This window comes from Cebus imitator, unplaced genomic scaffold, assembly GCF_001604975.1.
Source record: "Cebus imitator isolate Cc_AM_T3 unplaced genomic scaffold, Cebus_imitator-1.0 Scaffold191, whole genome shotgun sequence".
Lineage (NCBI taxonomy): Eukaryota > Metazoa > Chordata > Mammalia > Primates > Cebidae > Cebus > Cebus imitator.
The window spans coordinates 3,510,934-3,524,336 of NW_016107506.1; the positions used below are offsets into that span (position 1 = coordinate 3,510,934).

At 36.6% G+C, this 13,403-nt stretch overlaps 1 protein-coding gene across 2 annotated transcripts in view; it reads right to left on the reverse strand.

Moving 5' to 3' along the window:
* Window positions 1-11,453, reverse strand: part of LANCL1 (LanC like 1) — a 44,784-nt gene extending 33,331 nt beyond the window's left edge. The window contains exons 1-3 of one of the 2 annotated variants that reach the window (XM_017546810.2): window positions 11,389-11,453; window positions 10,982-11,078; window positions 7,345-7,462 (exon numbers count right to left, since the gene is read on the reverse strand). In XM_017546810.2, the coding sequence (XP_017402299.1) occupies window positions 7,345-7,462; window positions 10,982-11,062 (199 nt within the window). In that variant the 5' untranslated portion in view covers window positions 11,063-11,078; window positions 11,389-11,453. Of the gene's footprint in view, window positions 1-7,344; window positions 7,463-10,981; window positions 11,079-11,286 lie in introns of both variants that reach the window. The other variant, XM_017546809.1, reaches the window with a different exon arrangement.
* Window positions 11,454-13,403: the final 1,950 nt, after the last annotated feature.

Sequence of the window (13,403 nt, forward strand, 5' to 3'; positions counted from 1 at the left end):
AGGGGAGAGACAGTGGGGGGTGGGGGGGGAGAACATGAGGAAATGCCAGATATAGTATGCACCTGAAGTTAAATAAATTAAAAAAAATTCATGTTAAACAATCTGTTCACTATTACACCCTCTGCTTCCACTTTAAAAGTTAAGATAATTTCAGTTGGAAAACAGTTTGTGAAGTGTAAAGTACTTTCTTAAGCAATTATTTGCTTCTTTTACATTTCTATTTAAAAACCTGTACATATCACCCTTACCAACAAAGCATTTTGTAAATACGAACTATTTGGAATAATCTTATTATGAATCCTAATCTAATCTGAACCAGTATTAATTATCAGACCATCTACCTACTACTGTGGAATGAAACAACAAAATGAAATTGTAAAGTTCTAATTAATTGTAATAATCATTTTACTAAGCATATATAATACTCAGAAGTACTTTAGCAGAAATTTTAATAAGTACCCTCTGATTCTTAGTCTTCTGTTGAAAAGATAGATGGGAAAAAAATTAAAGGAGTCTAGTTTTTCAGTTGTAAGTGCAGTGGGCTCTTAAACAACATGAGTTTGAACAGCACAGGTCTACTTATACACAGGTTTTAATAAATATATTGGGAACGTTTTTGGAGATTTGTTGACAATTTGACAAAACTCGCAGATGAACTGTGTAGCCCAGAAATATCAAAAAAATTAAGAAAAACGTATGTTATGAATGCACAAAATATATGTAGATACTAGTCTATTTATCACTAGGATAAAATATACAGACATCTATTATTAAAAAGTTAAAATTTATCAAAACATACATACAGACTGTACATGGCACCATCTGCAGTCAAGAGAAATGTAAACAAATGTAAAGATGAAGTATTAAAAAATTTCATAAATTAGTGCACACTGTAGTACAACAATAATTTCTTAGCCACCTCCTTTTGCTACTGATGTGAGCTTAAGTGTTGCTCCACTTAAAACAACATGTGATGCAAATTATTTCTGCTTGAGATAATTATCTCTGTCTCTCTACTAAATTACATATCACAGTAAGAAGTATTCTCTTGGGGTTCTTGCATACTTTTAATTGCGTTTAGTGTAATATTGTAAACCTTGAATAACACCATGGGACACATACAAAGTGCCACTACTGATGCTGAAAGTACTTCCAAGAAGCAGAGAAAAGTCATGACATTACATGAAACACCTAAACTGCTTGATAAATGTAACCACAGATTGAGGTCTGCAGCTGCGGTTGCCTGCCATTTTAAGAAAAATGAATCCAGCATAAGGACCATTGTAAAGAATGAAAAGGAAATTCATGAAGCCATCACTGCAGCTACACCAGCACGCACAAATCCCTTGCACTTTTAGTGAAACTGCAGTACATATTGAAAACACAGCCTTTATGTGGGTGCAGGACTCCAATATGATTCAAGAAAATGCAAAGTCAATATACGGCAACTAAAAGCAAAACAAATCTAAAGCTGGATAATTTAATGCCAGCAAGGGTTGGTTTGATAATTACAGAAAGAGGTTTGTTTGGCTTAAAAAAAAAAAAAGTCAAGATAACAGAAGCAGCAGCTTCTGAAAACCAAGAGGCAGCAGACAAGTTCCCAGGTATCAAGAAGAAAAATTGAGAAAGGATATCTGCCAGAAAAAATGTATACCCTATTCTGGGGGGGAAAAGCCACAAAGGACATACGTTAGTAAGGAAGAGAAGTGAGCACCAGGATTTAAGGCAGGAAGGGATAGGCAAACTCTACTGTTTTATGCAAATGCAGTAGAGTTTATGATCCGGACTACCCTTATTTATAAAGCTGCCAACCCCAGAGACATGAAAAGATGAGCATCAGCTGCCAGTCTTTTGGTTGTATAGGAAGACTGGGACAACAAGAACCTTTTTTACGGTTTGGTTCCACCAATGCTTTGTCCTTGATGTAGGGAAATATTTTGCCAGTAGGGACTGCCTTTTAAAGTTTCTTCAATAGTGCACAATGCCCCTAGCTACCCAGAACCCAAGAGTTCAACACTGAAGGCATCAAAGTGGTCTACTTGCTCCAAACACGTCTTTAATTCAGCCTCTACATCAGAGGTCATAAGGACTTCTCAGGCTCGTTCTAAATAGTACTTTATGGAACAGACTGTCAATGCTATGGAGTACCCTGTGGAGACAAAAGTGACTCCATTTTGGAAGCTAATCCTTTACACTGACTTCTAATTAGCCCCAGCCCCGTGAATGCTTCCTGGTTTTTATTTTATTTACTGTCCTTAGTATAAGAAAAAGGAACCTTAGTGCTATTATACAAATTATAGGCTATGACACACATAGTATTCTTGCCTGTTTTGGAGGGTTGCCTTTCCCTATGGTAGGTAAGCTCTGGGTCTCTGGAGTAACAGTGTTAAGATCTTCCAGTCTTGCCACTGCCCAAGATCATGCTGTCTCTCTAAGTTCTCCAATAAAGCAGCCTTTACTAACAAACTGGATTTTCTGCTTCCTTCTTTGGTTTTTCAGCTCCTTGAACATTTGGGGGTCACTTTGCATATGTGACCCTTTCACAGAACAACCCGCATGGAGAGAATGTCATGAAAGTCTAGAAGAATTACACCACTGCAATGCCATCGTTGATACAGTAAAGCCACAAAACCCATCAAGGCTGAAACAACAAATTCCTGCTGGAGAAAACCGGGTCCCGATATTGTGCATGACTTCACAGGCACCAATCCAGGAGATCATGAAAGAGATTATGGATATAGCAAAAAAAAGTGGGCGATGGGGATGAAGGATTTCAAGATATGAATCTTGGAGAAATTCAAGAGCTAACAGACACCAACACCAGAGGAATTAATAGAAAGTGACTTGATGAAGGTGAGTTCTTGCAAACTAGTGCTAGAGGATGAGGAAGATATAGAAGCAGCAGTGCCAGAAAGCGAATTGACATTAGTCTGGCAAAAGGGTTTGATTATTCAATACTGCTTTTGACTTATTTTCTGACACGTATTCATATGTGCTATAGGCACTGACACCAAAGCAAATAGTGGAAGAACTGGCAATGTACAGAGATATTTTTAGAGAAATGAAAAAGCAAAAATATCAGACAGAAATTACAATGTATTTCTGCAAAGTTACAAGCGTTCCTGCCTCTCCTGCCTTTCCTTCTACCTATCTTCACTTCTTCTGTCTCTGCCACCCCTGAGAGCAAGACCAACACTTTCTTTTCCTCCTCTTCCTCAGCCTACTCAACATGAAGAAAATGAGGACAAAGACCTTTATAATAATCCACTTCCACTCAAGGGATAAATATATTTTCCTTTCCTTATGATTTTTCTTAATAACATTCTTTTTTCTACCTTACTTTATTGTAAAAATATAGTACGTATTAAATGTAGCACAAAAATTGGATGTTAATAAACTATATATGTTATCGGTAAGACTCCTCAACAGCAAGCTATTAGTAGTTAAGTTTTGGGGGCGAGAGAAAGGTTATACATCAATTTTTGATTGTGTCAGGGGCCTGTGCCCTTAAATTGCACATTGTTCAAGAGTCAACTTTATACATATAACACTAAACACACGAGTGTGTTGTCTCTTCACTAGAGCCCTTTTACTTTCAATCAACTGAGACAAATCTAGACATACCATGAATGAGGTATTAACAAGTTGGACAGCCCAGTTTTGTAGCTTTCTTTAGAGTCATGAAGTAGAAATAAAAACATACAATTATGGGGTTTAGTAGGAATTGATGCATGGTACAAATTAGGAATTTTATAATTCTGCAACAGAAAATAAAAGTTTAGGACAAAGCAGAAAAGAATGGCAAATAACTTTAATAAAACTACAAAAATAGTAATGTTTTACAGTATTAAGTTTAGAATCAATCGTAGTCCCTTCTAGACTTAAGTTACACTTAGCTCCAATAAAATTATTTATGATTTGGCATTCCTATAATACATCCTTTTGGTGACAGGCTTTATGCAAAGACTATTACTTATTGAATTAAAAAAAATTAAAAGAGTAAAGGTGTTGCGAATCAAAATCCAAATCAATCTCCCTGGAAACGAACAGACAAAATATTGCTTGGCAAATTTCAAAATATTTTATAGACACTGGTAAATTTATCCTTAGAAAATCTCCCCCAAAGTGAACAGATCTTTTAGCAGACATAAAAATTGAGGCTCCCTGTGCAAAACACAGGAGTCAACAAAAAAATCATTTTTCTTGTTATATAGAAGTTATAGCAAAGATTACTACATCTTATCCCAAAGTTCACTTCCTCTATTAGCAGAACCTGAGCTAAAAGACTGCATTTACCATCCTTCCTTGCTAACAGGAGTGACTATGTGACTATGTTCTAGCCAAAGCAAAGTAAGGACAACTGAAATGTTGACTAGGACTTCCAGGAAGGCTTTTTAAGAGAGAGAATGCATTAATGCATTCTTCTTTGACTCTTCTTCCAGCAACCTGAAAAGCTGATGTAATGACTGGATCTTCAGCAGCCATCTTGAGCAAGAGGTAGAAGCAAGAATGATGGTGCAGAAAGAAAGGAGCTTGGGTTCCAATTAATATCCTGAAGCTACAATATCAGGCCTGGACTGACTGACACTTTCTGGCTTTCTTTTACAAAAGAAAAATGCACTATATTATTTAAACCACTATACTTTTGTTTTCTTTTTTGGGAAATAGACAGCTGAACCTAATCCTGTCCCAAATCCTAATCCTATCTAACCAGTGTTAGCTATCAGCCCATACTAATGCTGGGGAATGACATTTAACAAAGTAAGATGTTAAAGTTCTAACTAATTGTAATAACCATGCAGTTTTCTCATGCTGAACAAAGTTAAATAAATATAATGCGTGTTTCCTAATGAGTATCATTTTTGAAAGATAACATGGGGCACAAAGTAACAAAAATCTACACATAATTATACAAACATTGCTTTGACATACAACACCAAATATTTTTATTGCGTTTGTGAATGCATTGCTTTGTAATAAAATTGCAGTTGGCAATAAATGATACTTGGTAAGCTATAACATAATCGGAGGAGAAGGTATTAACACTGTGATTTTATGGGGTTGAATTAGTTTTAGTTTCTTATACAACTCAGTTTTATGTTATTCAGATTGAACACTGGCACAGGGCAGCATTACACTGGAGTAGACAGTCTATTTTATGTGGGAATAATGGCTTTTCAACAGTGTTTGATTAGAAGACATTAGGAGCTTTGCCTTGAAAACCATTAGCAAATTTATCTAGAAGATTTTATGCCACATCCTAAAACAACCAGCCACTAAAGACATAGTAAAGTGCTTAGTATGCCAATTTGCCTCAGATGCTTGCTATATAAGCTGCTTTCAGGAGCCAGCAATGAGTATCGTAGATACCTGAGGATAAAAGGTTGAACGGTATTGGCATTCAAAGGAGAAGCCAGAAACTCCATACAGCCAAAAAAAATTAAACAAACTTGCATCTTACTTTGGAGTGAAATTTCTTTGTTATTTCCAAAGTTTTTAACTTTTGGTTTCTCAACTAGCCCTAGCAATATAAGTGTCTGACTAATGACTCTTCCCAACATTGTCAAACTTAATTCAAACTTGAAATCAATCCCCGTATTTTCCTCCTAAAGCAAAGTATCTCACAATAATGAGTTCACCTGAATGGCCAATTTAAAAGTTTAAATCATTCTTTTGTAATCAGTGCTAGAATTAACTAACAATCTGTTTCAGTTGTTTTTTTTTTTTTTTCCCCAGGAATAACAACATAATAGAAACTCCATATATATTAGAAAAACATCTGTAAGTTTGAGCCTTATATATTACTGCAATGTGGCAATCAAGAGGAAAACTCAAGACGATTGTGCACTGTGCTTGTCCTGTTTTGTTCAAACTGATATTTTTTAATAAATAGTAATGTTCAACATTCACTGATGACATTATCAACCACATCACACCTGGAACACAGTAGCTAATAAATGACAGCTGTTATACCTTCCTTCTTGAAAGAAAATCCTTTCATTTCATTCTTGTGTTAAGCTTCTACAATCCACAAAAATCATAATAAAAGGGAAGGTCCAACATTATCTAGCCCAGGCTTATTTTTACAAAACATTGACTTTCAAAGTCCCCAAGATTGTAATTTTACTGATTTAATCTGCCTTCCCTATCCTTGTTAAAAAAAAAAAAAAAATAGAATCACTTGTCATTATCTGAAATGCTTGGGCCAAGTGTTTTGGATTTCAAATTTTGAAATATTTGCTTTATATTTAAGGCAAATATTTGAGAATCCAAAATATGAACATCTGAAATCCTAAATGCTCAATGAACATTTCCTTTGAGTGTCACATCACAGCTCAAAAAGCTTCAAATTTTGGAGCATTTTGGATTTCAGACGTTCAGATTTGGGATGCTCAACCTGTACTAAAGAGGATGGCTAAAAGACTGCTATTATTAACAATAAACTTCTCTTATAAAGAAGCTTTCAAACTGCAGTCCATAGATGACCATCTGTAACTGGACCACTGAGGCTTATAAAAGGCAAATTCCTAGGTTCTGTTCAAGTTTTCCAGAATCAGAATCTCTGCTATGAAGCCATTTTTATGATAAATTCCACTGTCTTAAAATCAAATTCAAATTCCTTGAATTGGAAGCTTATTCCTCCTTGCCCACTCTTTGAAAGGAATGGAAAACAAAGTTTCTAGACTATGCCTTCTTCAAGATTATACAGCTGTCTTTTTGTTTTTCTACATTTGGTAAATTAATTGCAGTTCTTCAACTTTTTTTCTTTTTCTCTTTCTCACCTTTTTTGATATCAAAAATGCACTGTTTCTTCCTAAACCTCCAACGTCTCAATGATTGAGACTAGAAATACAGCAAATGCAAACCAGCAATGACCATATAGGAGGATTAGTTCATGGAATGAATACATAACCCTGTATTCCTGTTAAGGGTTAACTTTTAAAAATGATGCTTCTGGATGTGTTTTATTCCTGAGATCAACCCTCATTACCTCTCCTTCAGGCACTGTATTTTGAAACTCTTTCCAATTCTTCAGACTGAAATTACATCTCCAAATTAATTATGTAATACTGAAAATCAATTTTTCTCCTTACAAGTATAGCAGCCATCCAAATGTCAGCCATGAATTACATGAATATGCTTACCGTGCCCTAAATTCAGGACACTATTAAAAACCCAGAAAATACTGTGGTTGGGTTGAGAGCACAGCACTCTCCCAGAAGCAATTACTCATGCAGATGCAGGAAGCATTTAAGGGTGTACCATTCAGACAGACAGCTCTTGGAAAAATGCTCTGGCTCTTATGCACAATGCTTACGCCAGCTCACAGTCAGCACTTCATACCTGCCCAGCCAGTGTAACCGGTGCCATCCCGAGGGTCTGCTGATTTCAGGCCTCTCTCCATTTGCTGAAGAAGCTCCCGAATTTTATTGGTCAAGCGTTGTGAGAACTCAGGAGTTAGCTAGATATTAAAGGAAAACAAACATCAAAATAATGTGGATCACCCAGTTTGCTGAACTATAAGCTATCAAAGACAGGAAGGTATTTCTTTTCCACTTAGGATATACTTTTCTACCTGGGAGACAGGACAATTTATTATCTATTCTTAAACAACAACAATATCATGTTAACAAGTTTTATAAAATACTGTTGAAAGTTATGTTTTACATAAAATTTTTAAATACTGAAACAGAATGCCAAAGATAAACTAGCTCACAGTAATTTTCCACCTAATAGTAACTACCTATTATTTAAACCAATATTTATTATAATAATAAAGTCATTTTATTAAATTAAGCACAAATCAAATGTTTGCTGCTTTCAAGCGATTGGATTTTTAGTATTCAAGCTGCAGCAAGGTAAATGACCTAAAGAAACATCTAATTGCTCTTGCTATTAAAAAAAAAATTTATTTAAAAAAATGAAGTAGCATAAGCAAGGCAAAACAAATTCCTGTATATAAGAGCCTCAAGCAGAATAGAAAGAATATCAAATTTAGCATCATAAACCCATGTCCAGCACAGTGTCTGGCAGAGAATCGGGACTTCACAACATTTTTCAATGAATAAGTCTGTCTACATCCTTACCCGCTATTAGGTGAATGATCTTGCTCAGCTCATAACTTCTTTATGTTTCAATTACCTACATGAAGTCAGGATAATAACACTAGCCCCGCCAATTTCAAAAGGTACATTGAGGATTAAATGAGATAGTGTACCACAAATCTTTCCTATTCAGGGATGTAAAAGTTAACATTTTTACTCATTCTTTAGCAGATCAAGGGTCTAGGGCAAGTAATAGTTTAGGTATGGATTGAAAGTCCACTAAAGCTGGGGCTCTGGGGTTAGTAACACCTATATGAAGGCCCACAGATGTTGCGCAAACAGCAAGGCTCACACAATCATTATGTTATTCTTCCTAAAGGCAACTGAAAAATAATTTTAAACTTCTGCATATACTGAATAAGTGTCTTAAAAAAAAGTCACTTTAATGCATCCCTCAATAATTTTAAGAACTTGCTGTAATTCTAAAACTTGAATTTCACAAAGCAATAAAATTTTGGAACAATCTGGGAAAATGTTACAAGGGGATATAAACCTTTTTACTACGTGAGGATCGTAGAAATAAACCTAACCACTCACATCAGAATCTCATTTCTTAAAATGGGATAAAATTTTAACACTGAAAACAGCAAGAATTAACAGCAACAACAGTTTAAAAATACATTAAGATTCACTGCAGAAGAGCATCCTTGATAAGGCAAATCAGACTTTTGGCCACATCTGAATTACTTAATCTAAAGCACCACTATGATCTCTTATTTCACACTCTTTAGAAGAAACTACATTGCTTGACACATACACTCCCATTATTTAACAGTTTCTGCAAAGAGGTTAAGATTTCAACTAGACTTAAAAACACATTTAGTAGGATAAAATATACTTCAATGTTAACATAAAAGGTTTATAAACCTCAACTAAATAGAAGAGTGCATCTACACTGAGAACACATTTACTGTATATAGATCATATATAATTTATCATCTTGCCTGGCGTTCAAGAGATCAAGAATACTGAGAATGTCTCAGCCTCATGAAGGGAAGTTACTTTCTGTCTGGCACATTCTGCATTTAATAAATGTGACCTCTGTGAGAATACAGATTGCCTATAGTATACCACCAAATTATTCAAACTCTAGCAATAATTTGAAGTCTCTAAAAGTCCATTTTTTTTTTTTTTTCTGACAGATGCCAGAAAACAGACCAGTTCCTTATTGAAATCTTGTGTTAACAAATTAAGGAGGACAGATCTCCAGGGTTTGATCCTGTGTTCAACGTTACACAATTTTAGAACTAGTATGCTACATTTTTCTAGGATCTGTCCAAAAGCTACATTAGGCAATAAATTACATTATTACTCTCGGGTCAGGGTTTAAATTTGTGAATTTTTCCCCTTAGAAATAAAGGGTCAAATTCATAAAAAGCATTTACTTTAAAGGCAGCCTAAACAGCTATATTTTATTGAAGTTTCTGTCATTAGGACACATTCTCAAGTGCCTTCTTTGCCAAGTCAGCATGAAGCAGCAGGTCCTCCTCCAGCAAGACAAGATATATACTTCAGCTTGAGAATCTGCACAGCTAGGCAGAATGCAGGCCCAAATGGCCAAATGGAATCCATCTGACCTGAAGATAATTATAAAAAGGTTTGTTTGGGCAGCTTAATACTAGTCTTACAATAATCAGATTGACTCAAACTCCATATACATTTTGGTAGCCCTCTATCCTACACCTCCTACCTGCATTACTGACCCAAGTTAATCTATAATGTGACAAGTGTTTTAAGGAAAAAAAACACAGAATCATCAGAACCACAGATTAACTTGACAGGTATGAAATCTGTAAGGCCATTATATCACATAAAATGCCTTTTGTGTATGGCTGACAAGTTTCAAAGAAATAAACTAGTAAAATATTTAAAGTGTGTGCCCTGTTTCCAACTTAACTCATTCTCAAAACTAAGCTTTATTTTTTAGAGACAAGGTCTCTGTCATCCTGGCTGGAGTGCAGTGGCGCAATCATAGCTCACTATGACCTCAAATCTCCTGGACTCCAGCAATTCTCCTGTCTCAGCCTCCCAAGTGGCTGGGACTACAAGCTTTCCACCACACCTGGCTAATTTTTAAAATTTTTTTAGTAGCGATAAGGTCCTGCTATGTTGCACAGGCTGGTCTCAAACTCCTGGCCTCAAGCAATCCTCCTGCCTTGACTTCCCAAAGTGTCAGGATTAATGGTGTGAGCCACTGCACCCAGCCAAAACTAGGCATTCTTAAAAATATCCGTATTGCCTCTTAACAATTATGTTCACCCAAGCAGGCATGGAAAAACACAGGCCCTTAGTATCTGACATCTAGGTTCTTTTATGCACAGTGATTTGTAACATGCTAACCAGTTTAATGTACAAATTTTTTTTTTTTTTTCCAGCTTTGTGTATGTCCTGTGGAGTGACACTGGTACAAAGAACTTCGGGTTTCTTATGTCCCCAAATTATCTTAGCACTAACCACTTAAAGATGTCCTTGCCACACACCAGTTTGCCCTAATCATTACCTTGACCACACTTGCGTATAATTATAAAGGAATAACTCGGCACAGGTGAATACCGTTAGGATTCCTCTATCTCTTTTGAGCAGCAAACCAAAACACATAAAAAATGCGAATTACATAGTAAACTACGTATTTGCGAATTTTTAAAATTTATACTATCAATAATTGAGCTTATTTCAATTAATGTTAACGACATATTCAATATTATGTTGGAGCTCAAATTGTATATATTAACATGTATTTTCAAATAATTTATTTATCGTCGAATCATGTATTTTTTAAAGGGGGATGCTCAACTTTTTCTTTTAGGGAAAAATGAGCTCCTTTTCGAACACTGTGGGTAGAGGCAGGGATGCAGGCAGACATATCCCAAACTCACCCTCCCGGCAGCATCAAAGTAGCCTTCAGCCAGGGATTTGTTATAATCGGCGTAAGGATTCGGAAAGGCCCTTTGAGCCATGACGCCGGAAGCGAGCCTGCAGAACAGGGGAAAAAGAGAAACTAGGTTGAGAAAGGGGCCTCGGCCGAGTTGCGAGGGCGGCGACCGGCGCCCAGGTATCCCCTTTCCTCCAGCTCCGGGGCCTTCGAGCGGTCTCGGCGGTCCGAGTGGACCTCGGGCCCACTGCGGCCCAGCTGCTAGGGCGTGGCGCCTTCGCGAAAAGGCTGCCAGGGCCCTTAACCCACCCGAATGAAAGGGACCCGTTTTGCAACCCCGTTCCCACGCCCGCGATTTGAAGCAAGGGCGATTCCCGCGTCCTGAAGCCCTTCTCTGCCCTGGCCTCTCACCCTGCAGCCCCGGACAATAACAGAAGCGGCTCTTTCACCGCCCGCTTCCTGCCAGCAAGACCAATCAGAGCCTTCGCCGCTCCCGAGACCCGCCCCCTTCTCGCACACAGTTTGTTAAAGAGACAGGAGCGTCATTTCTAAAGGATAACGCAGAGTATTTCAATTCCTGGGTGTCAGAACTGAGGCCCTAGCATAACGTTGAGATGTGACCAATATTTCCTACCCTTCTTTTCTGTAATTTTTCTTATTATGAAGAAATCAAATTTAAGTCCAGGGTCATAAGAAGTAGACTTTTTTTTTTTTTTTTTTTTTTTTTTAAATAGGAAAAAAAAAAATTTTTTTTTTTTTTTTTTTTTTTTTTTAAATCTGGAGAAGAAAAAGATTGCTTTTAGATTTGGACATGTTGGTATTTCTGCTGTTCGGAATAGATAAAATTGGCGGGGGTCGGGGTATAATGTCTCTCCAGGGACTTGACACACTTTTTCCTTCATTTGTTAAAAAAATAAAACACCACCATCGTTATCAACAACAAGAAAAACCAGGATATACTGATAAGAGGGTAACATGTCTTATCCCTCAGAGGCACACAGAGGCCGTAAGAATGCCCAAAGACAAGATATTAAATAGCAGTTGAGAACACAAATTACAGCTCTTCTGCTCCTTAGCCTAAGCTGGACTATAATACTGGAAACAAAACTGTTTAAAAAATACTGAAGACCAAAAAAGCAGGAGATCCACAACATTCCTTTTAAATATTTAACAGTCCCAGCTATCCGAAACATTTTTCTTCCATTTAGACTTAAATCCCATCCGGTACATATTAGGCCCATTCTACTGCTCGGAGAACTTTGGAATTCAGTTAAAAAGTCAGCCTCACTCTCTTTTTTCCTCCCGTTTCAGTGAAGGGTCCTAGCTTCAGACCTCCAAATGGAGAAGCTCAATCTCCACCCCTACTCCCTCCCACCTTGGCATAAAGTTTGTCCTTCTGAGGCTGTCATCCCAAACCTTGCTCCTAATCCCTCCTCAAACCTGGATGTGGGGAGGGATTAGGAGTAAGGTTTGGCATGACAGCCTCAGAAGGACAAACTTTTAAAATAGTTGCCCTTTTAGGAAACTTAGTTCCTTTCTTTCCGTCATCAAATTCATGAAGATTTAGCAGAGGCCCATAGTGAATCTTAAAATGGATATCCTTCGTGTTTTAAAAGATGGGTGTCTGAAGGAGCAACTCACAAGACAGAAAGGAAAAGGAGAGATATTTTATCAATTATTTTTTCTTTAATGATTAAAGCCTTATTATCTATATATCCCACTCACAGTCTTTAAGCAATTAAATATTACTGTTGTTAAGCAACGCAGGATGACCTTGTATATTTTGCATATTTTCACAGTATGCCTCTATCTTATTTTACTAATCCTTTCCCCTAATGATGGACATTGTTTCTAACTTCCATACTACAAATAATATTCTTCGAACATATTCCTTTATGAATCTGTGTGAGTATCCCTGAACATACACCCAGCAGTCAACTGCTGGATCATATGAGATTTTGTGCTTAATTTCCCCAGTATTGTTAGATTGCTTTCCAAAACCACTGGACTAATTTATATTTCCTCCAACAGTATTGTTCACTCCAAGAGTATTCGCTCCAACATATCAGTCGTTTCGATCATTTCCATCTCCTCTCTAACACTTGATATTATCTAGTGCTCTAATTTTTGCCATTCTAATGAATAATATAGAATCTCATTGACGTTTAACCTTTTAGTTCTTCTGTGGCTAATGGTGTTGAACTTCAGATACGTGTTAGACAATTGGGCTTAACCTGTTCATATCCTTTATGTATTTTTCTATTAGTTATTGCATTGTTTTCCTGTTGATTTGCGGGACTTTTGTTTTTGTTTTTCGTGTGTGTGTGTTGGGGGGCTATATTCTATATTTCAATCTTTCACTTTAATTATTCCTGATACTTTCTTTAGTCTGTTAATATTTTCTAGGATAGCATTTATTGAACCAC